The 24,588-nt window shown below is 38.3% G+C and overlaps 2 protein-coding genes across 4 annotated transcripts in view; one reads left to right on the top strand and one right to left on the bottom strand.

Annotated features, from left to right (window-relative positions):
* LOC120419619 (roundabout homolog 1-like) overlaps positions 1–24,588 on the top strand; it is a 166,035-nt gene that overhangs the window by 95,980 nt on the left and 45,467 nt on the right. The gene's annotated exons all lie outside the window — the stretch shown is intronic.
* LOC120419628 (mantle protein-like) lies at positions 9,169–11,605 on the bottom strand. Of its 2 annotated transcripts, XM_052707697.1 has the most exons (3): positions 11,365–11,605; positions 10,526–11,293; positions 9,169–10,471 (listed from the first exon to the last, which is right to left on the bottom strand). In XM_052707697.1, the coding sequence occupies exons 1-3, from the start codon at positions 11,368–11,370 to the stop codon at positions 10,322–10,324; spliced, it is 924 nt and encodes a 307-aa protein (XP_052563657.1). In that variant the 5' UTR covers positions 11,371–11,605; the 3' UTR covers positions 9,169–10,321. The 2 variants fall into 2 exon arrangements, with proteins under 2 accessions (XP_052563657.1, XP_039438319.1); XM_039582385.2 differs by having other exon boundaries at positions 9,169–11,293.

Genomic DNA, 24,588 nt, shown 5'->3' with positions numbered 1-24,588 from the left:
CAGAGAAAGGCAAGCAAAAAAAAAAGAAACTCTGAAAGATGCTGAATTTTTCATCGGGTTTTCCCCCGTCTTGACAGCAGCACCGCTCGGTGGAAGGAGCACAACTTCAAGGTTGACGTGGCTAGTTTTCACCCGGCGCAAAACTGACTTTGAATGAAACGGAACGTTTGTGTCGGTTTTCTTTTCGGGCGGTGGAAAACTAAATTGAATTCCAACATGAGAACAGGTGCTTTCATTATTAAAATTGCACTTGGCTGTGCCATCGCACGCGGTTTGGAATCACTCTGGCAGGGGTCTGCTCCGAGAGGTCCGACATTCCGGAATCGCCGGTCAAATGTGACCTTTGAGCTGGACCATTTTCGAGCAGAGTGAATTGATTTTCTTCGGATTTTTTTTTTTTCTACTTTAAACCACACTCAACCAAATGGATGAGCTGTGTGTTTAGGAGCTTTCAAGAAAGCTCTTGTCAACGATTAGTCTTCATTGTTCCGAGAAAGAGTTTTGGCTGCCATCCCAGTGAATGCAGTTCTTGTGCTAGTTGGACAATGTGGCGCCACCAGAAGTGATTGGAACAGCTTTCACAACATAAGAAGTTGTTTGAGGATTTGTCACTGTTGGGAGTTTTTATTTTTTTTAGAACAATAACGTTAAAGGTCTTTAAGAATCTTTGCAGTTTGGAACATTGTTTCGCAAACTCGTTGAGACTAGTTGATTTTTGAAGGGAAAGTACAATTATTTATGTTTATTTTTGATTTTGTCTTGACAAACATTAAAAAATAGATCTTTTCCTTCAAGTTACATAAAACTTTACCTGTAATCAAACCATCAGCATTTGCCCCCAAAAACTATCCAATCATTTGATGGTTAAACTTGTCCAAACTTGGGAGACATCTTGCTTCAATCCGCTTTCCGATAGGGTAACTTTCCGCTGACAGCCATCGCCGTAACCGCAAAAAGTCTCTTTTTCCGGTTCCGTATCGTAAGCGTCACTTTTTGTAAGTCTCCGACGAAAAACTTGCCCACTTCAGAGCGAGAGAGAGAGCGTCAACCCAGAGGAGCAACTAGGAGCTATCACAAGCGTGTCGTTTTCCGGCCATCGACATCCAGAGCAAGTTTTGGTGGGGAAAAATTTGCAACTTTTCTATTGCTTTTTGTGTATCACAAATCACAGATGAAAATAAACTTTTTTCCAAAAAACTTAAAACTTTTGTTCTTATAAAAATGTTTCAACTACAAAAAAAAACCATATTTTCCACGCAAAAATAAATTAAATTTTAACTGTGCCCAAAATGGAATCGTTTTTCTTCAGACTGGAAAAGGGAAGTGGGAGTGATGGGAGGAAAAACAAAACTTTTTTGGAGTCAAACAGGAAACGGCTGTGTGCGGTCTTCAATGAGCAGTAGTTCCAGGTATTTCCGGAGGGAAATGTAATGGAAGTTGAGATCTTCTTTTTCTGCAGCACTTAAGGTTTTAACCTTGTAATGACTAGACTAGAATAATTTTTTAATCTGAAAATTGTTAAAAATATTTACCAATAATAAAACACATTTTAAATTTATTTTAAAAATACACATTTTAAAAATGCGAAAAGATCAACCAACTTAAACTATGCCCAATCAAAGGTTAAGCCAACTTGTTCGAAATGTTGCACAAACCAACGCACAAGAAGTGCTTAAGTTCTGCTCTAGACGATGCCGGTGCTGATGATGATGATGATGAGAAAGTTAACTTTCCGGGTAAGTAAACACACCGGCTCGCCAAACTGTAACGCAAAGTGAATCGAACATTAGAGAGCAAAAGTTTTGTGTTTTTTTGGGTACCTTTTAGTTTTTTTTCGCCCCATGTAGGACGATATTTTACGGCCACCTTGGGGGAACTTTGCTTGAGCTGCCTTCGGCCAGGTGAGCTGCTCGAGAAACTTTCCTTCCAAAACGAAGTTGTTTCCCCCTGGTGGTGGGGATAAAATGTAACTTTGCTGATTCTTCATCAATCGAGGAGGCTTCCCGAGCAGGGGTAAATAACACGGGAATACCAAATTTTGGTATTACTTGGGCAAATAACAGCGACCAAAATGTGCCCTTGGTTGCTCAGTAATAGATGGTAAAATACCATGAAATCATACCAAAATCTTGTATGTGTAAGGGCACAACAATACCAAACCATGTTATTCCAAGGGTAAAATAATACCTCAAAATAAAACCATTTCAATACCAAGTTTGAGGTCTTCTGGATTTTTGAACATTGCTTGAATACCAAAACTTGGTATTGCCATGGTTTTATTTTTAGGTATTCCCGCGCCCTTGGAAAATCATATTTTGGTATTTCTGTGGTCTTTCACATACATGATTTTGGTATGATTTCATGGTATTTTACCATCTATTACTGGGCAACCAAGAGCACATTATGGTCGCTGGTATTTGAACTAGTAATACCAAAATTTGCTATTTTCATACCATTTTTAGTGCAGCAGTTGCAGTTAGTGAAAAACGGAAATTATTCATATGCAACAGCCAAATCTACTAACCTGATGATTCCATGATGTTATTAGTGATATTCTTCACCACACCGAATGCATTTGTCATTGATGAACGGCCTGTGCTTGAAGTTCTTGAAGCTTCTGAAAAATAACAAGATTGAAAAATAAGTATTATTAAAATGAAACTGAATTGAAATTCACCAAAATTCATTAATCTGTCGATTGACTCGTTTTTCAAAGTATTTGGTTATCCCGACTTAGAGATATTTCAACGTTTTTGAAAAAAATATTAGTGGGTATATCACACTAATTTTTAAAATCATCTTTAACATTTTTGGGTTTCAAGTCATTTTAGCGCAAAATTAATTAACTCGTAAAATTTTTTTAACAAATTTCCCATAGTTTCAGAGAAAATTGATGAAACCTTTCAATATTCAAATAATACCAAAATGTGCCATCCTGACTTAGAAAACTTTCCACAATTTCAAATCATTTCTGTAGGGGGTATATCAAAAATGTTTAAAATCAAGTTTGAAATTTCCGGTTTTGAATGAAAGCATTCGCTTTGAGACATCATTTTAGCGCAAAATTAATTATTTTGTCAAAATTGGCCAAAATTTTCCCATGGTTTCAGAGGAATTTGACAAAACACTTAAATACCAAAATAATACCAAAATGTGCCATCCTGACTTAGAAAATTTTCCACAATTTCAAGTCATTTCTATAGGGGGTATATCAAAAATGCTTAAAATCAAGTTTGAAATTTCCGGTTTTGAATGAAAGCATTCGCTTTGAGACATGATTTTAGCGCAAAATTAATTATTTTGTCAAAATTGGTCAAAATTTTCCCATAGTTGCAGAGAAATTTGATAAAATACTGTAATACCAAAAGAATACCAAAATGTGGTGTTCGATCATTGACAAATTCTGCAATTTTGCAATATCAAAACAATACCTAAAATTGGTATGATACCACATTTTGCTCTTGCATAATCCTTAAGACAAATTTTAAAGGGTCCAGGAATACCAAAATTTGGTATTGATACCAGAGAAAGGTATTATTACGCATTTCCCTTGTTATTTACCCATGCTCGGGTTGGCTGGACCAGAGGAGGATTTTCCCACCGAAGCGGAACGGCTTCGTCGCCGGAAGCTCGTTTGAAGAATCGAGGAGTTACGGAAAAATACGAGCCAAAAACGAGCCACTTATCATAATTAAAGCGAGCGATAATTAAATTGGCTCGGAAATTGAAAATCAACAGAAAGTAGCGCCCGGGTTTTTGAAGCTGAAGCGCGAAAAAGTTGAACGTCTTTGAAGTTGTTTCTCTTCAGGGGTTTTTTTTACGTAGTTGTTTTTGGGTCAACCGAAGAGTTTCCCTCTTCAGGTGGAATAAAAAGGAAGCGGAAATGAGAGGAAACACGTTTAGGAAGTCGTCGGATCGGGGGGAAGTGTAACGAATCGAAGAGGTAATCTTCTTTTGAAAATCTATTGAATATTTTTTATTTTCACATCGAGACTTACAGTAAAAACATTTTTTAACATTTTTTTCTCTTTCTTTCAGGTAAACCAAAAACATCAAAAACGATTTTAAAACGGGATATTTGTAAGTAACTTAATTGTCAAAAATATTTTTGTTTGGCTTTACAAAACTTTAATTTATCATGAATCAAAATGATTGTTCGTTGAACACAAAACTCATAACATCCGGTTTCTTTGGTGATTTCTGACAAATTAGATTAGACTGTTTTAGTATGAGAGATCTTTACGATTTCCGCTAGTTACATCTCACGTACATGTGAGCAAAGTCGTAAAGAAACTACCATAAATAACCTCGTTTGGTCTGGGTTCGCCCGTGGGTCGATAATTATCGCCACCATTTTCCCACAGCAAAACTTTGTTGCACACATTTTTCATACGAATTGAACTAATTACTCTTGCTGGGGCATTAAACCAACTGCTCCAAGAAGCAACAGCAGCAAACACCAGCCAACAATTTCCACAACAATGGTCAAGGAGGGGTTTCGCCTCAACCAAGAGTGCACTTATAATCAATAAAGTGGGATTTATTATCTCAACAACAGGCTCCCAGCGCAACCGATCCGAGAGGTGTTAATTTGAAGAGCAATCAACCGTCCCGTAAGTAATTGCTGCTAGCCAACTAAACTATGGTACTTATGCTTCGCTGTATAGAGAGCACTTTCTGGTTAAGGATCTTGTTTTCCCCCCTTGCACCAAAACAACGCTGTAAACAACGCAAAAAGTGCTGAAAATATCTCATTTTTCATATTTTATTGGCTCGTTTCGCGCGAACCTTATGGATCACCACGAAAATTGCACATTATCAGACGGTGCGACGAAAACAACAGACAATTCAAATTACATCCGACAATCTCATCAAATATTCCATCACCCACCTAGTCGCCAAGCGCGTCAATTGCGTTTAATTTAACGTTTATGATTCATAAATTCGCCTTCCCCGGCGCTATCCTGCCTTAATCCGAGGAAAAATCTCTCCACGCACCATGGAAACTTGGGTATTTTCTCATGGTTTGGGGGACGGAATTTACCGGTTTTCCAACCCCCCCACCTCAGTTCTAAAAGGGAGGTAAGAAGACACACATGCTTTTCGGCGTGAAAACATATCAAGTGCTTTCAGTGTTGTGGTGGCAAATGTTTGCTGGTTTGTTTAGTGGAAGAGCGGTAGGGTTGTGACGAAGTTTTAAAAAATATTTTTGTTTGAAATATTAAAATTTAGATCATTCATAAGGATCAAACATTTTTTACTATTTTTTTAAATGATTTAAAGATTCATTACATATTATTAACCCTCTAACGTCCATGGTAACCCATGTTAAAATTCTCTGCAACCATGCATTTTTTAACCTGGTTCAACCTGCATTAGTTTACATGGAACGTAAACTTATAGCCATAAAAATGTCATGCAATTTAGACGATCTAGTAACGAGTACATGTAGAAAAATGTAAATAATCTCGATTTTGCTCTGGTTGGGAAGGGGGAAAAGAAAATGCGTAATTATGCACTTTTATGAAGAGTTAAATTTATCAGATGGATTTGGTTATGATTTTTTTAAATGAAAACTATAAGTTTTTTGAAAAATTTTTAACACCTGCTTTTTAATCCTCCTCTTTTTTCTAAAAAAAATCATAGCTATTCAAAATCAGTCTATTCCATCTTTTAACAGAATCATCAACAAATTATGTTTAAATTTCTGAATTGAAATATTAAAAGGCTAACCCTTTTAAATTTAAATTTCAATAAATCACCATTACTTCTTTCCGAATCCATTTATTTCGTAACACATTGTTTGCAAAATGCTGCTCAATGATAAAAAAAGCCATTTATAACAAGGAATATGCAAGAATAATTGATTCATAAAATGTCTCTTCCTTGTCTTTTTCCTCTCAACTAATATTTTTTCTCAGAAGATTCATCAGATGCTAGCAAAAGAAATGCTGATGAAAAACTTTACAAAAATGTTATTTATTTGCTTCTGTACTTGTTGGCATAATTTAAACAATTTTATTTGAAACTTCAAGTTATCTATATACATTTGTATGGAAACATGATTTTTTGTGACAGCCAGATCCTAGAATTTATTTTATTCCATATTTCATTAAAATGTGCTCGAAATTTGTTTTCTTCGGATGTATTTATTCAATATTGTTTCTTGTGTAATTATTTTTAATCTTCTTAAATCAACTTTTTCAAAGGTTTTCTTGCTTTATTTTTTGTTTGGATGAAACTTTATTTATACTTTTCTTTTGTCAAATGAAGCCATTGCAAGAAAAATAAGGGCTTCTCATACAAAATGGGCATCTAAGAAGAGATTTTCTGATCCATTTGAAGTCTTCGGCAAAAGTGTAGCTTGAGATTATAATTTTTCAGAAAAAAAACATAGTATTTTTTAATGATTCTTTTTTTTTAATTTACTTTCTTGAAATTGTTGGATATCTATTAGGGGAACAAAAAAGGCATCTTTTGCGGTAAAGTTTAGGATGGTGCAAAATCGGGTATCATCTGGTAGAAAAATTGCGATTTTTACAGTAAAAATGTAAAATAAAATTCAAAAATCCTTTTTAGATCGAAAATTACTTACTTACTTAACAAATTTTTCGATAAAGTCAACCATTTAAAAAAAGCGTTCTAAGGTTATCTTGATCGTACATAGTAATTTTTTGCTATATTAAAATACAGCTTGCAAAATATATTTTGAAAGAGCTGTGATAATTTTCTGCAAATTTCTTTTTTGAGTTGACCTGATTGCTGATTGCTATGATGCAGCCTTATGTTTAAATTGTGTTATAATAGCAGTTAATGCAACAAATGCAAAAAGAGGATTTTTTCAGTACGAGTCGTACATTTATCCAACGAGGTTCACCGAGTTGGATAAATACGACGAGTGCTGAAAAAACAAGTTTTGCAACGAGTTCCATACAACATGTTTTGCACACACACTGAGTGAAATTTTATGTCAAATTTTCATTTTTTTTTGTCAATAAATCGTTAAAATCAAAAAAAAAAGTTGAAAAGTGTTACTTTTCGAAACAAGTGCTGAAAAGTTCAACTTTTCAGCACCCATTTGAGTGCTGAAAAGTAGAACTTTTCAGCATTTATTTTGCAAAGTGTTGCTATTCGATTCTGTTATTTTTGGTACAGAAAAGAAGGCTATTTCGTCGTTCAAGAATGACAGGAAATGTAAGTAGTTTCATGACGGAATTGCAAAATAGTAGTTTATGCAACAAGTTGCAAAAAGAGTATTTTTTCAGCACGAGTCGTACATTTATCCAACGAGGTTCACCGAGTTGGATAAATACGACGAGTGCTGAAAAAACAAGTTTTGCAATGAGTTCCATACAACATTTTTTGCAATTTCGAAAAACACCCATTGAGTTAAATTTTAAGTCGAATTTTCATGTATTTTGTCAATAAATCGTTTAAATCAAAAAAATGTTGAAAAGTGTTACTTTTCGAAACAAGTGCTGAAAAGTTCAACTTTTCAGCACCCATTTCAGTGCTGAAAAGTAGAACTTTTCAGCATTATTTTTGAAAAGTGTTGCTATTCGATTCTGTTATTTTTGGTACAGAAAAGTAGGCTATTTCGTCGTTCAAGAATGACAGGAAAAGTAAGTAGTTTCACGACGGAATTGCAAAAAATAATTTAAATCTAATAAGCTCTCATTTTCCAACTCGTGATGTCTCGAAAACAGTCATAAAGTTTTGCTAAAATTATCTGATTCTTTAAAAAATTAAATTAAAATATCAAGTTCAACATCTAAAAATTTCTAAAATAAGTGTTGAAATGTTACTCTTGAGGTTAAAAATTCTTAGTTATTTTTATAGAAAAGAGTTAAAATTTCAAAAATATTTCATTATTTGACATAAAAAATCGAACCAATTCTTACCGAGATATCGCGAGTTGAAATTAGTTCATTTTCGGCCATTTGACTGAAAATATTGTACGCATGTTATTTTCGATAATAAATTTGCTTTTGCTTCAAAAAATTATGTTTGACAATATTTTAGTTTTTTTCATAATTCATATCCTACAAGAATATCCAACGCCTTTTACTCTAGCGTAATTGGTGCCTTTTTAAATCCCCTGAAAAATATATTTAACAAATCGGAAAATCTAAAATTTATTGTATGAAGCTTTACATGCAATTAAAAAAAGATGCAAAATTAACACTGTGGAAAAAAGTGAAATTCGAGAGAAGAACTAATTTCTTATGTCTCAGTTTCTAAAATTTGTTTTAGATCAAAGCTATTAGGAAAAAATGGATTAACAACAACAATTTTGAATACATTGTAAAACTTAATTTTCTTCTATTTAATGATGGGAAATCTATTTTAAAAACCATATGAAAAATACAGGCTAAAACAAAATGATTTTTTGGGTTAAATAGACGGTTATTTTGTTTGCTTCCTAAATGTGTTTTAAAAATGATTCAAAATCAAAAAAAATTGAAAAATGAACTGGCCCTGCTCCTTCTTAAAAATAATTCGTTTGTATTGTTATGCCTGACAAAATCCAAAATTAAATTAGAAGAGAAATTTCCAACCAAAAATATGCTAAGAAAATCATGACACCCCACAAAAAGAATTTTCCTCTCTCCCTCTTAAGAATCCATTGTTTTCCACGACACTTATTTGCATACTTTTCCCATCCACCCCCACCACATTGGGCTTCGAGTTGGGCCACTTCTGTCGCTTGTGTGGCAAGAAAAGCGAAAAATTTGTCATATAATTTTTTGACTTTCGCCGAGTCCTTTGAAAAATGAAAGAATGAAAAAAATCTACCTCCACCAAGGTCTATTCATGCTTGTGTGCGTGTGTGTGCGCTCAGACAGGAAAAGTCTGCTCGGCCATAAAAAGCAAGGAAAATGATACCAGGGTGCGCGAGCCAGCCGGTGAGAACGTCTGCTTGCATAATTTTACATTAGTTCCATTTCCGCGGACGACGACGACAACGGCTTAGGATATGGTCGTACCCCCCAAAACCACGACACCACTAATATAAGGGCGAGCCCCACACCGCCAGAAGTTCTCGGCGACACGTGAAAAATATGTGTTCTTCGTCTTTGCTGGCAGCCACTCATGATTTTTTTTTTTGTTGAAATGTTGTGGGGTGAAATGGGTTGAAGTTTGAAAGAGGCTCAATTTATTTCATTCTCATCACATTCTCATCTCATTCTCATCTCATTCTCATCTCATTCTCATCTCATTCTCATCTCATTCTCCTCTCATTCTCATCTCATTCTCATCTCATTCTCATCTCATTCTCATCTCATTCTCATCTCATTCTCATCTCATTCTCATCTCATTCTCATCTCATTCTCATCTCATTCTCATCTCATTCTCATCTCATTCTCATCTCATTCTCATCTCATTCTCATCTCATTCTCATCTCATTCTCATCTCATTCTCATCTCATTCTCATCTCATTCTCATCTCATTCTCATCTCATTCTCATCTCATTCACTTTGTTTGTTGACAAAAATCAAATTTCTTTTCTAAACTGTGAATTCAACGAAATTTTCAAATTTGTTGGGAGTTCAATTTTACCCCACGTGTCCCCCACGTGCTTGACTTTGCAAGAACCGCCACACACACTTGTGCGTGTGTGCTCGCTCGCGTCGCAAAGTGCCGCCGGCGGATGGAAGCGAAATAAAAATGTTTGTGCCGGGCTTTTGTGTAAAGTGTAAATGAAGATGAAGAATCTTACCGGAGCCGCCACAGAGTGAAGGAGAAAAAAGAACTCTTTGGGGTGGCTTGAATTTTCCGGCGTCTGCGAATGTGCAGGAAACACTACACCCACTCGCAACCTGACTCACGTGTGAGCGTTGAGCACGAAGATAATGATGCTGATGATAATGCAAGGTAGTTGAGGGTAAAAAAAATGGAGAAAAACTTTACTTTAACAAAAAAAAAGAGGTGGATGATGATGGTGGCGGTAAAAACAGTCAGTCCCTTTGTCACGCGGAAAAAGGAAGCGAAATTGCTCGAGCTCCTCTTGGGAATTCCCCCCTTTAGGAAGAGTTGTTCAGGGCCTGGTGGAAGGTAGATGAGAAAAAAGCGCGAGTTTCGAGTTAAATGGCAAAGTGGATTTTTACAGCGGATAATAATTGTACGAATTTCCCGGTGGGAAATTGCGAGCTGCAGCTCTTTTGCGGTGAGATTGTCAGCTTAGATACGATTACTGTGAAAAATTAAGCGTTTTTGTTGTCAAGAAATGCAGTTGGAAATGATTAAGATACAGGATTTGTTCAATGCTCAACAAAACTCAACATTTATTTACAATCAATCTCTCACGTTCAGGGCACTCTCAGTACTGATCCCAGTGCTGCTCCTGATGGTGATGGTGCTGGTGCTGGTTCTTATCGACGAACACTGGGACGGGCTTCTCGACATGAACTGCGTAAGGCTTCGGCACTTCGACGAACTCCTTGTGGACCACTGGGACCTTCTTGACGACCTCCACTGGGTATGGGACTGGGCGATCTACATGGATGGGGACCTTCTTCACGACCTCCACCGGGTATGGGACGGGACGGTCAACGTGGACGGGACGATCGACTGGGTACGGGACGGGGCGGTCAACGTGGACTGGAACCTTCTTGACAACCTCAACTGGGTATGGAACGGGACGGTCAACATGGACCGGGACCTTCTTGACGACCTCCACCGGGTATGGGACAGGACGATCCACATGGACTGGGACCTTCTTCACAACCTCCACCGGGTATGGGACGGGACGGTCAACATGAACCTTCTTGACGACCTCCACTGGGTAAGGACGGTCAACATGCTTGATAACTTCCACTGGATACGGGACCTTCTTGACGACCTCCACTGGATAAGGGCGATCAACATGCTTGATAACTTCCACTGGATACGGGACCTTCTTGACGACCTCCACTGGGTAAGGACGGTCAACGTGCTTGATCACTTCCACTGGGTATGGAACGGGACGGTCAACATGAACCTTCTTGACGACCTCCACTGGGTAAGGACGGTCAACGTGCTTGATCACTTCCACTGGATATGGGACAGGTCGGTCAACGTGAACCTTCTTGATCACTTCCACCGGGTACGGCACAGGTCGATCCACGTGCTTCGTCACAACCTCCTTGGTGTGATGGTGCACCTTAGTGTGGTGGTCATAGCTGTCAAACCCCTGCCCACTCCATTCGTGTCCCAGCTCCCACAGGCCACGCTTGTCCTTCTTGGAGGCGGACTCCTTGTCGACTGCCGCACAGGACACGATGGCCACGGCCATCGACAGCACCACAAACGCCTGTTACGAACAAAAAGAAAGTTATTAAACTGAATTAGTTAACTGACTTACTTGGGTGGGATGATGGTTACCTTCATGTTCGCAAGCTTCACTGATTTTCGGACCCCTGAACTGAGCTGTGAGTTGGTGAGATGGTCGCACTCGATTGATGTCTTTCGGTTGGTTTTCGGGTGGTTTTATATGGTTCCAAGCGGTATCACAAGCGGCGAACAATGCCACGGCCTAGTGATCAACCGATTTCTTAATGGGGCAAGGTTGATTTGGTGAAAATTGGACGAAAATGCGCGTTGCGTCGCCTTGATGGTAAGGTTACCGAGCTAGGAAAACGAAGTTGGAGGTGTGGTTGATTGGTTTGAGTTATTTTATTGTTGTTTTTTGTTTTGTTTTTCAACAGATTTATATTTTATAAATAAGAACTGACGTAAAAAATTACTTTGTGTTAACTGTGAATTTTTAATTCAAAGAAATAACTGTACTGAACTACGTGTTTTCAAACTATAACCATCCAGGCTTTCCAAAACAGATAAAATAATAACGATAATAGAATAAAATTTCAAATGACATCTGATTTTGATGATAATCTATTAAAATTTAAGTACAAAAATGAATCAAGCAAAATCCTTTTTTGAAGAAAACATAAATACAACTCATTTTTGACAATTCAGCAAACTTTAAAATTAAGTAACAGCAAAACTTGATCACTTCCTGCTGTCAAACGATTTGAAGTCGAGAAAACTTTTTCACTAAAGTAAGAATTTTATACAGAACATACTTTCATGCTTTTGAAAAATGCAGTATTATGGGTAAAAAAACCTTTAAACCTTAAATCCATAAAACATCAAAAATATCAAAAATTTAAAATATTTAAAATTAAGGTAAATGCAAATTTCTCTTGACAGTTGCCGAAGTCGACGGAAATACAATTGATAAAAATAAATAGAAACAAATAATTAAATAAAAGGTCATCGCCGTAAACACAAAATCTTGGTAATATTACATCTATAAATGCAGCAGATTTTTTTACCAGAAAAAATCTGTTGTATTTCAAAGTCTACACATTTAATTGGATAAAATTAAACAAAAACAAATTCATCTTATTTTATACTATTATCAAATCAACATAGTGTTTTATACTATTATCAAATCAACATAGTGTTTGTGTCTAAACAGATGCATTTCTTTTTAAACGTATTTAATCATGTTAAAATTATTACTAATGCCGGAAAGTATTTTTTGTTTCCATAAAATATTTTAAAATGAAAGGGCTTACCTTTCAAATGGTTTCACATTATTTTATGATTTTAAATATATGTTGTATACATAGTGCAGACAATTTCCATAAAGTTTATTTTTTTAACAAAGAGATTCGCCACGAAATCGGCCGATTTTTTTTTGTTTTTTGCCTCTCCTATTATCAAAAGAGCCATTTTGCTTCATTGTTTCACCATACAAGTCTCCATACAATTTTGGCATCTAATCATATCCAAAAATGGAATATTTTGAATGATGAGGACTTTTCTGAAAAAGTACACGAATAAAATTATAGATTTTAAATTAACCTTTTTACGCGCAAAAAAATCAATTTATTACAATCCGCATTTTTTAATAATTTGCTTTAGAAAAATGGGCATAATTATACTTTCGAGTTATAATTTTTTGAAAAAAATAGTTTGCCATCGGAAAATTCTCCAGAGAAATTTGGATAAAAAGCACCATTTACCACTTAAAGTTTGATTTTTAAAACAAAAAATGAAGTTCGATGTTTTTAAAACGTTTTTAAAATCCATAAGTGAAAAATTCTGAAAATAATTAAAAAGAGAGAAAAGTTAATAAAATTTCAAAAATATCCCAAAATAACGTCTGAAAAACATCGAAATTTTTACTGCTGAAAACAAATAACAATTTCGAAAAAAAAACCTTTTAAGATGCAGAGTTAACACTGTTTTGAAGAAAAAAATGTTCGATTAAATGTTGAGTTTTTCAGCAAAAATCTTTTTTTTTCAAAAAATTATATCTCCAACAGCAGATTTTGCACCATTCTAAACTGCCAGCGGAAATGAAAGTTCCCTTAAAACATATCGACACAAATTTTAACTTAAAAAACATTTAAGGAATTTTGGTATGAAAAGCCATACAAGAGAATCGGTATTTTTCCGTGTTTCTATTTTTCTGAAAAAATCTAATCATTACAATCATTTTCTGGAAACAACAAATAACCCGGGCATGGTCTTCGGGTCTATAGGACCCAGTAGCACTATAAAAGTAATTGTAACTTTTGACCAAAAACACCTAGAGATCTGAAATTTTGTGACTTTGTGTATCTTACTAAGACACACATTCTGGCCAAAAATGAACTTCCGGTGGCCACCGGAAGTGCCCACCAAAAAAAAACTGACACCAATGGTATTCCGGGTCTATAGGACCCAGAAATGATTTCAGCTGCCAAAATTCGAGATTGTAACCGATTTTGGATGTCTTGACCGCAAATGAAAGGCTAGGATGTCTACTTTCTGAATCCGACTGGCAGAACCAGTTTTGGACACCGTGGCCACCGGGAACCTGCTATAACCGAAAAAAGTCCTTTTTGAGGCCCCTACTTTGGGGACCTGTATCTCCGAAACGATTGCACATAGCAGGTTGCTTCCGGTTGCATTCGACAGATAATAACCTGAATTTTAAGCCCCAGAAAAAAAAATTGTCCATAGTGGCCACCGGTTCCGGTAACCCGGAACTTCCGGAAAACTTGATTTTTGCAGTTTTTGACATAAAACCGTCACACAGACCAGTATTTTGAAACGGATTATTTTGCAAATCATTGCAGAAGGATACTACATACTACCCCTGACTATTTGGTATCGGTTCTGGCCAACTCTGGCCAATCCGGAACCGGTTCCAGGGTACCACTAAAACGGTTCCAATAATTGTCACGCTAGAAACCCGTCATGTTGCATATCAAACTTCATGAAATTGCATGTTATGACCATCTGAGGTCATGCCGATGACCTTTGACCCATCCTGGTCACTCCGGAACCGGTTACCGGTGGCCACCGGGGGACACTATCGGAATATGCAATGAACCCTATCATCCGACGTATCAAACTTCATGAAATTGAAAGTTATGACCATCTGAGGTCATGCCGATGTCCTCTGACCCAACCTGGTCACTCCGGAACCAGTTACCGGTGGCCACTTGGGGACACTATCGGAATATGCAATGAACCCTATCATCCGACGTATCAAACTTCATGAAATTGAAAGTTATGACCATCTGAGGTCACGCCGATGTCCTCTGACCCATCCTGGTCACTCCGGAACCGGTTACCGGTGGCCACTGGGGGACACTATCGGAATATGCAATGAACCCTATCATCCGACGTATCAAACTTCATGAAATTGCATGTTATGACCATCTGAGGTCATGCCGATGTCCTCTGACCCATCCTGGTCACTCCAGAACCGGTTACCGGTGGCCACTGGAGGACACAATCGGAATATGCAATGAAACCTTTCATCCGACGTATCAAACTTCATGAAATTGAAAGTGATGACCATCTGTGGTTATGCCGATGTCCTCTGACCCAACCTGGTCACTCCGGAACCAGTTACCGGTGGCCACTGAGGGACACTATCGAAATATGCAATGAACCCTATCATCCGACGTATCAAACTTCATGAAATTGCATGTTATGACCATCTGAGGTCATGCCGATGTCCTCTGACCCATCCTGGTCACTCCAGAACCGGTTACCGGTGGCCACTGGAGGACACTATCGGAATATGCATAAACCCTATCATCCGACGTATCAAACTTCATGAAATTGAAAGTTATGACCATCTGAGGTCATGCCGATGTCCTCTGACCCAACCTGGTCACTCCGGAACCAGTTACCGGTGGCCACTGAGGGACACTATCGGAATATGCAATGAACCCTATCATCCGACGTATCAAACTTCATGAAATTGAAAGTTATGACCATCTGAGGTCATGCCGATGTCCTCTGACCCAACCTGGTCATTCCGGAACCGGTTACCGGTGGCCACTTGGGGACACTATCGGAATATGCAATGAACCCTATCATCCGACGTATCAAACTTCATGAAATTGAAAGTTATGACCATCTGAGGTCATGCCGATGTCCTCTGACCCAACCTGGTCACTCCGGAACCTGTTACCGGTGGCCACTAGAGGACACTATCGGAATATGCAATGAACCCTATCATCCGACGTATCAAACTTCATGAAATTGAAAGTTATGACCATCTGAGGTCATGCCGATGTCCTCTGACCCAACCTGGTCACTCCGGAACCAGTTACCGGTGGCCACTGAGGGACTCTATCGGAATATGCAATGAACCCTATCATCCGACATATCAAACTTCATGAAATTGAAAGTTATGACCATTTGAGTTCATGCCGATGTCCTCTGACCCATCCTGGTCACTCCGGAACCGGTTACCGGTGGCCACTGGAGGACACTATCACACTATCACACTATGTCTATAATTTCTAAAATATCAAAATCAAAGGTTAGATGAAAGAGTTTCTGCACCCAAATCTCGGCAACACTCGGTTTGAGAGAAAGACGGCCTCATGAAGTTTTATATGTCGGACGATAGGGTTTCTATTCAAGTTTGATATTTCGGATGATAGGGTTTCTAGCATATTCCACAAATGTCCCCAAGTGGCCATCGGAAACCGATTCCGAAGTGACCAGATAAGTTCAAAGAACGTTAGCATGACCTCAGATGGTCATGACTTTCAATTTCATGAAGTTTGATACGTCGGATGATAGGGTTTATGCATATTCCGATAGTGTCCCCCAGTGGCCACCGGTAACCGGTTCCGGAGTGACCAGGATGGGTCAGAGGACATCGGCATGACCTCAGATGGTCATAACCAGGCCTGCAAAATGTTTCCAACCCAGCGTACACATGAAGCAAACCAAAATGTCAGTTCACTGCTAGCATCTGACTGTAAGCTTACTGTGTCCGTTCAACCACTGCCGCCTGACTCGTGCCGGTCGGCTGCTGGAGAATGAGAGACGTAAAAAAATGAGCTACACTCACTTAATTCGTGTCGTATGACTGACTCGTAAAATCCTCTCTAAACAATATTTTGACTTTTTTTAAACAATTGAATGGTTCTAGACTGTGCAAAACACTTAAAACAACCATAACTTATATTCAAAATTACATTTCCACACATAAATACCAACTTTTTGTGTAAAAATTTGTTTCTTTATGTGTGTGCGTGCAACGTCGAATGAGCGTTGGTCGACTACTGCCTCGCATTGCAGTTGCTCAGTGAGCTAGGGCACTCACGACTGAGTCGGGTTTGTTTATGTCACGGTTTTGCGGTTCAGTGAATGGATCTGAAAGAATCGTGTATGCGTCGCCGATTTTCGCGTCAGGACCCCTGACATTTTCAGCTCTGGTCATAACTTTCAATTTCATGAAGTTTGATACGTCGGATGATAGGGTTTATGCATATTCCGATAGTGTCCCCCAGTGGCCACCGGTAACCGGTTCCGGAGTGACCAGGATGGGTCAGAGGACATCGGCGTGACCTCAGATGGTCATAACTTTCAATTTCATGAAGTTTGATACGTCGGATGATAGGGTTCATTGCATATTCCGATAGTGTCCCCCAGTGGCCACCGGTAACCGGTTCCGGAGTGACCAGGATGGGTCAGAGGACATCGGCGTGACCTCAGATGGTCATAACTTTCAATTTCATGAAGTTTGATACGTCGGATGATAGGGTTCATTGCATATTCCGATAGTGTCCCCCGGTGGCCACCGGTAACCGGTTCCGGAGTGACCAGGATGGGTCAAAGGTCATCGGCATGACCTCAGATGGTCATAACATGCAAATTCATGAAGTTTGATATGCAACATGACGGGTTTCTAGCGTAACAATTATTGGAACCGTTTCAGTGGTACCCTGGAACCGGTTCCGGATTGGCCAGAGTTGGCCAGAACCGATACCAAATAGTCAGGGGTAGTATGTAGTATCATTCTGCAATGATTTGCAAAATAATCCGTTTCAAAATACTGGTCTGTGTGACGGTTTTATGTCAAAAACTGCAAAAATCAAGTTTTCCGGAAGTTCCGGGTTACCGGAACCGGTGGCCACTATGGACCAATTATTTTTTCTGGGGCTTAAAATTCAGGTTATTATCTGTCGAATGCAACCGGAAGCAACCTGCTATGTGCAATCGTTTCGGAGATACAGGTCCCCAAAGTAGGGGCCTCAAAAAGGACTTTTTTCGGTTATAGCAGGTTCCCGGTGGCCACGGTGTCCAAAACCGGTTCTGCCAGTCGGATTCAGAAAGTAGACATCCTAGCCTTTCATTTGCGGTCAAGACATCCAAAATCGGTTACAATCTCGAATTTTGGCAGCTGAAATCATTTCTGGGTCCTATAGACCCGGAATACCATTCGTGTATGTAGAAAACGAAGACCATGGCCAGGATAATTTCGAAAATCCCTTCTCAAGATACAGATTTTCGAATACAACTGGACTCTCTCGTTGTCGATATTGAAGGGATCGTCGAGAGCGGGCGTTATTAAATTATAGAACTAAAAATCAAACCAATCTATTTGAAGGGACTGAAAAATTATTAACAGCTGGAGCAAAATTGATATCGAGAAGATTGACAGCCAGAGAGTACACTGTATTATGGTCATTTTGTATGATCAGCTTATTTGGGAAAACTAATTTAACAAAATTTTACATATTTAAAAAAAAAGAAAAAAAGTTTTACCCATTTTAAAATATTGAAAAATTTTGTCGATTGGCAAACGAAGAATTACCGTAAAACGGGGTGACTTTGATAGGTTTGCGATTTTTCCGCAAAATGAAGAGTACAATTAAAATTCGTACGGAATTGTTTAGAATCATTCTGACCATGGTAGAGAAGTGTTCAAAGAACCTCAAAAAGATTTTTTTATAAAATTTTGAAAAGTTTAAAAAGTTAGTTAACTGTAGTTATGAAAATGTTGATGAAAGTCATTATTTTAAACTTCTCAAAGTGTCAGGATTTTCTCAATGCACATGATTTTGAATCGGAAAACGGAATGCATTTTCCAATTCTTTGGACAATTGTCCACTAGGAGAAGGTAAAATAAGTTTGTTAATAATAAATAATATGTATTTTTGAAACACAATTAAAAAAATCTCCAAATTTAAAGGCAATTTCAGTTCAACAATTTTCATGTAAAATGTGAATACTTGTGATTAGTGCTTCGAATTCAGTAGAAAATGCAATATAAATCAATAATATTTTAAACATAACTAGATTTAACAAATTTCAGGTAAAATGCCGACTTTTTAACAATTTTACGAAAAATTTATATTTATTTTGTTAAAAAGCTTATAAACTTAGTTACTAAATTTAAACATTTTATTTCTTAGAACAATATCAGCAAGTTCAGTGATGGTGCATTTAACGTACAAATAAAGTTTGAATTTTAAAAACAAAAAATATTACTATCAAAGTCACCCCGTAATTTAAACTAAGAATTTTTAACGTAACTATTTTTCTAAACACTATTAAAAACAACTTTTTTCCAAAATAGTGCATGGCCCATGTGTGGCCTACCCCAGTACATGTTTTAAAAATAATAATCTTGAATACAACCTTACCTGTTGGAAAATATTTCAAAAACAAATTGAAATCCTATCAAAGTCACCCCGGTTAACGGTACTAAAATATCTTAAATAAAAGTTGGCAGCAAATTTTCTTTATTTGATTTCTGAAAAAGTGATTCTGAAAAACTGAAAATAGCTTTCTTGTTCACAATTACATCATATTTTCTAAGACTATTTTTTCCATGAATTTTGTCAGAAACTTTGAAAAGTACAGCTAATAACGTGACATACAAAATCTTTTTTCTCATTGTTCAAACACTTTCAATTTGTTCCAATCCAACCGGCAATTAATCTCCCAATTAATGAACCAATCATTAACAATCGCAAACCGATAATTCCCCAAACATTCTAACCAGCCACCAACGACCGTGTGCCCACCACACGATCCCATTATTCAGTTAACAACGCTAGAGAACTGGAGCAGCACAGCATCACAACATTGGCCCTAAGCCCAACCACCAGAGGACTTCAATGGCAGCATAACAACATATGCTGCGGTTAGCCACATGAAACATTCATTTATACTACACACAGAGCTGACCAATTTATTATCACCCGCCCTTTGGGTTGCGGGCTTTTTCGGCGTGAAACGCAACTCCCGGCCCGGCCGGCCTAATAATGCAGAAGTGCACGGATCCGTTTCCAATAAGTGCAGGCCTGCAAGTACAACTTTTTGCCTGGTAGGGTGTCTCGATTTTTTTTTGTGGATTTTAAGTTATTTGGTTGAAATTGATCCAAGGATCGCCCTAATGTCGAACAAAATGAGTTCGAAAAGGCTTCATTCCGGTAGTTCACGTACACCATTTTAATTGGGTTTCATGAATTTATCTGATGATGATGTGGTTTCCGTTCTGTGGTCGATGTTAAACTTTTGCAGCAATTTAACAAGTTTAGCAAAAGTGCACTTCAACTCCAAACGCCTACTTCCAAGAAGAACTGTTGGGGGCGTAGGCCCCCGGTACAAATATGGTTACGCCCAACGACGCTTGGATCTCTCCGGGGGTTGACAAATGATAATCAGCGACTAAATAAATGTCTACAAGTGGCACGACCTGTAATCAAACGACGCACTGCTGCCGAGGTGTAACACGGCCGTTCTAAATAGGTTTTTCCACGTTGTTGAGGAGCCGCACCTCACGGGCGAGAACTTGGCTGGATGCGCGCTGGGATGAAGATGGATGATCCCATCTTGGGAGAGATTCTGTACGCGAGGGGTAATCATCGGTAGTCGTTCATCTTGTGGAGCGCAAGGTGATGGTTGATGAGCTGACTGTTGTTGATGATGGGTTTTATTAGAACGGTGTCAGGTTTGACAACGGGGGCGTTATTAAATATGATTTATTGTGATTTTGAATCTGCCAGTGTTACAGTGTGTCATATTATACTTGTCTGAAAAATATTTAGATTCATAGAAAATTACTTTTGTCACTGTTTGGATATTGCAAATCGCTTCCAACTCCAATCATTTCACGGTTATTTTTTCCATCTTCAGTTAAACATCTTTGCTTGTTGATTTTTCGAATGCCTTCTTCACTGGTCCAATCTTGCTCAATTCTAAGAATGAAAAAAACCATCCGCAGTACTTGTTCCAACCATACCTTCCCGGACCATGTCTTCCAGCTTCACGTTGCAAAGAGCTGGCAAAGAAATAAAAATAAGCACCCAGTTCTGGCCCGTCTTCCTTACACATTCAATTGAATATCTAACGATTATTTGATTAAACAGACATGTACGCCCCGGCTTGTCTTGCCTTCCTTCGGGAGGCAAGATATCAGGAAGACGATGCCGAGGTTGATCCTTAAGGGGAACCGGCTCCTTCACAACTACAATGGCTTTTCATGAGATTCGTTGGATTTGAAGAAGCTTCAGGTTGCACTGCGGAAATTCAAATTTAAAAATTTGTTGAAATTTTTTAATCTTCTAAAAGATTTCATCAACTTATTTTTCAAAAATATAACTGAAATTTGATGAAAACCACCAGTAAATTTCCCTCAGTGCCCACTCGAAGACGATCTCAAAGAAGCTTCCCCAAGAGAGCAACTCGCCGGCTGAAAAGACCAAGTCAAGGAAAATCGTTTTTCCTGGTTTTCCCCTGAATAGGTGCTCCCCAGCACAGTCAGTGAAGATGGCCAATGCTTAGATTTCTAACCTGCAAAGGAAAGATCGAGCTGGACCGAAGAGAAAAAAGATATTGGCAAGTCGATGAGGATATGCTTTATTGAATAAATGAAGAGATGATGGGTTTTTATGCACTCTCTGCCAATCGGAACTGGTGGCGAGGAAGGTTCTTAAGGGGAGGAGGCATTTTCTTTTGGGATTTCGAGAGGCTTTTGGGGGCGGAGATGGACAGAAGGATTCAATGAATGGATTATGAGATTCGAATAAGCTACGACGGAAGCATCAATATTATTTTTCATGCTGACTTGAGGAACGAGGGGAGGACAAAAATCAGAAAATCAGATTAATTGATTTATGTGTATTCTGCTCAGCAAGATTGCAGAGGTTCTCCGGAATTCACTCAAAAACCTGTTCCTTATTTATTTGTTGAACGAAGAGAAAATTCAACAAAATTTCCAACAATGTATTCCGGACCTCAACATGTTTTCAAATTAATTAACCTTGCTCCAGCTGCAAAGTTATTCCGAAATTTTCCCCAGTGGTCCAATTTTCCCTTTTCCATGCCCCCAAAAAACACAGCATCCACTTCACCACAATTAAATCAATGAGTTGTTGCTTTTCACACGTTTGCACAACCGAAAGCAGCAACAACAGCTCTGCCCCTGGGGAGTCACAATTTTAACTCGCTGTAACTGTTATCCTTCCGATGGCCTGCAGCCGGCGGCAGTGCTGCAGTGAATCCAGCAGATTGCTAATTATTTAATAAAATAAAATTTAATGAAAGCTCTCAGCTTGAAGCGAAACTCCAACCGGATGAGGCTTAATTGAATTTTTGGTGGAGATGTGAGGTTCTGGGAAATGTTGAAACTTGAAGCTTTCGACTTCTTGGTTGGAAATTTCCGGGCTCTTTATTTATTTGAATACTTTATGCAATCGTACTCAAATCTAAACCAAACATTTGGTTTCTGCCGGGCTTTCACTCGCTACTATTTGCATTTGATTTCCTAATGGATGTTGGAATATTGCTGATATCTTTCAGCAGCAACTATTGACGCCCTCGTCAATATCCCATCATTCACACAAAACCCTGAACCGTACGTCAGGCATTGAATTTGATCAAATCCATTTCCGACACCGCCGCAGTTTTGCACCTTTCCAGGAGCGCATTTTCCGGCTTTCACAGCTCAAATACAGAACCGCACTTTTGCGGTTTTAGAATCACCCCCGCCCCTCTACTTATTTGATTCACACTCTCAATCGGTGGCGCTTTCCCGTTTAGTCCGGATTCGGAAATCGAATGAAAAGCCATTTTCTCAACTTACATCGGCAGCTCACCTTTCAACTGTCGCCGCAACATTGTGGGAAGGCACCGCCCGGAAATGAGGCAAAATTGATACAATTGATACGCCATTCCCTCATAACTGATATGGCCGCTCGATTTCCGCTTAAAGTTTAGGGGAAAGTGGCTGTAAAGAATATTCAAAGATATTATAACTGTAAACTGATATATTAACTTAAATTTTTATAATTTTAATGTATCAATCAACAATAAAACAATCCACAACTCAACAAATCAACAGCAACCATCAACCAACAACCAACAACCAACAACCAACAACCAACAACCAACAACCAACAACCAACAACCAACAACCAACAACCAACAACCAACAACCAACAACCAACAACCAACAACCAACAACCAACAACCAACAACCAACAACCAACAACCAACAACCAACAACCAACAACCAACAACCATCAATCAACAAATGGCAAATTACTAACTAATAAATTTCCAATTTTCAATTTCCAATTTTCAATTTCCAATTTTCAATTTCCAATTTTCAATTTTCAATTTTCAATTTTCAATTTTCAATTTTCAATTTCCAATTTTCAATTTCCAATTTCCAATTTCAAATTTCCAATTTCCAATTTCCAATTTCCAATTTCCAATTTCCAATTTCCAATTTCCAATTTCCAATTTCCAATTTCCAATTTCCAATTTCCAATTTCCAATTTCCAATTTCCAATTTCCAATTTCCAATTTCCAATTTCCAATTTCCAATTTCCAATTTCCAATTTCCAATTTCCAATTTCCAATTCCAATTTCCAATTTCTAATTTCTAATTTCCAATTTCCAATTTCCAATTTTTAATTCCTAATTTCCAATTTCCAATTTCCAATTTCCAATTTCTAATTTCTAATTTCTAATTTCCCATTTCCAATTTTCAATTTTCAATTTCCAAGATCCTATTTCCAGTTTCCAATATCCAATTCGAAACTTAAAATTTACAATTTTAAATTTTCAATAAATCAACATATTAACAAATCACAAATCACAAATCAACCAATCGACGAATTCAACAACTCCTCAACACCGTTAACACCTCTCCCCTAAAACCGGCCTGAAAAGCCTTGTCACTGACACATTTCGCATTCGGTTTCCGGTTCCGGGCGACGCCGCGGTTCCAAAGAAAACGAACGGGGTGATATTTTCGCTCAAATATCCGGCTTGCGGGGGTTGGCGACATTATGCAGTTTTCAGTTTTTTTTTCCACGGTGGATTTTTCCCATTTCCCATTAAATTATGACAACCGCACACACCGTTTCAACATACGCGGGGCGTGTTTCACCAGTCTTCCTCATGATATTGGAAGGACTCTTTCGAGTACAACTTGGAGTCCTGAAACAATTGGCGCTGGAGCACCGTCGCAGAAATAAAATAAATATTTAGACATAAATTCCAGTCGTGTGTGTGCTGTGCCATGCTGGTTGGAGCATGCTTCCGGATATTTTACCCGTGTTTTTCATGCCACAAGAACTCACAATTGGTTGGAAACTATGTATTTCCTTTTCCATTTGTGGTGAAACGGGAAAGTTCTTCCGACCGGCGGCTGCCGCCGTTCCTGCCAGTGCGGATTGTTACAATTTGTGATACCTCTTCGATAAGTCTGTCATGTTGTGGCCGCGGTCGGCATTCGTAATGACGCTCCGGGTCGAGCGTCTGGGAATCTGGCTAAATGGTTTGGGGAGAAGGTAGCAAAGGTTGTAGTTCAAGAACACGTTTTTTTTTTATTTCATCAAATTCAGTAGCCGATCATTTAAGCCTCCTTCAAATTTAAATTTAAATTTCAAATTAAAAAATTTGAACTCACCAGACTTCACCCCTGTTGCAACGTCCCATCGTTGGTGAACCTCCCTCTTCTCCACGCAAACAAACACACTTTACTCAAGCCGAAAAAAGGTCTCAGGTCCTCAGGCCACCTTGCGCGCGGATCGCACTACTTGAGAAATCATAACTTTTATGGAAGCATAAATTGCTTCAGCACTCTCCCCAACACACAACAAACCCACCTTAACAATACCAATAACCGGCAACTTTGGCTCCTTTTTTGCTGCTACCCAGAAATGCACAACCAAAGGTTCGAATCCGGCTCCTTCGAAGAGCGGGTAGGAGGGGGCGTCAGGACATTTTACGACTTGTCACAGAAAAGTCGCGCGGCTTAGAGTTTTCTCCGAT

The sequence above is a fragment of the Culex pipiens genome, chromosome 2 (genome assembly GCF_016801865.2).
Source record: "Culex pipiens pallens isolate TS chromosome 2, TS_CPP_V2, whole genome shotgun sequence".
Taxonomy (NCBI): Eukaryota; Metazoa; Arthropoda; class Insecta; order Diptera; family Culicidae; genus Culex; species Culex pipiens.
This window is presented reverse-complemented; position numbering and strand designations above follow the sequence as displayed.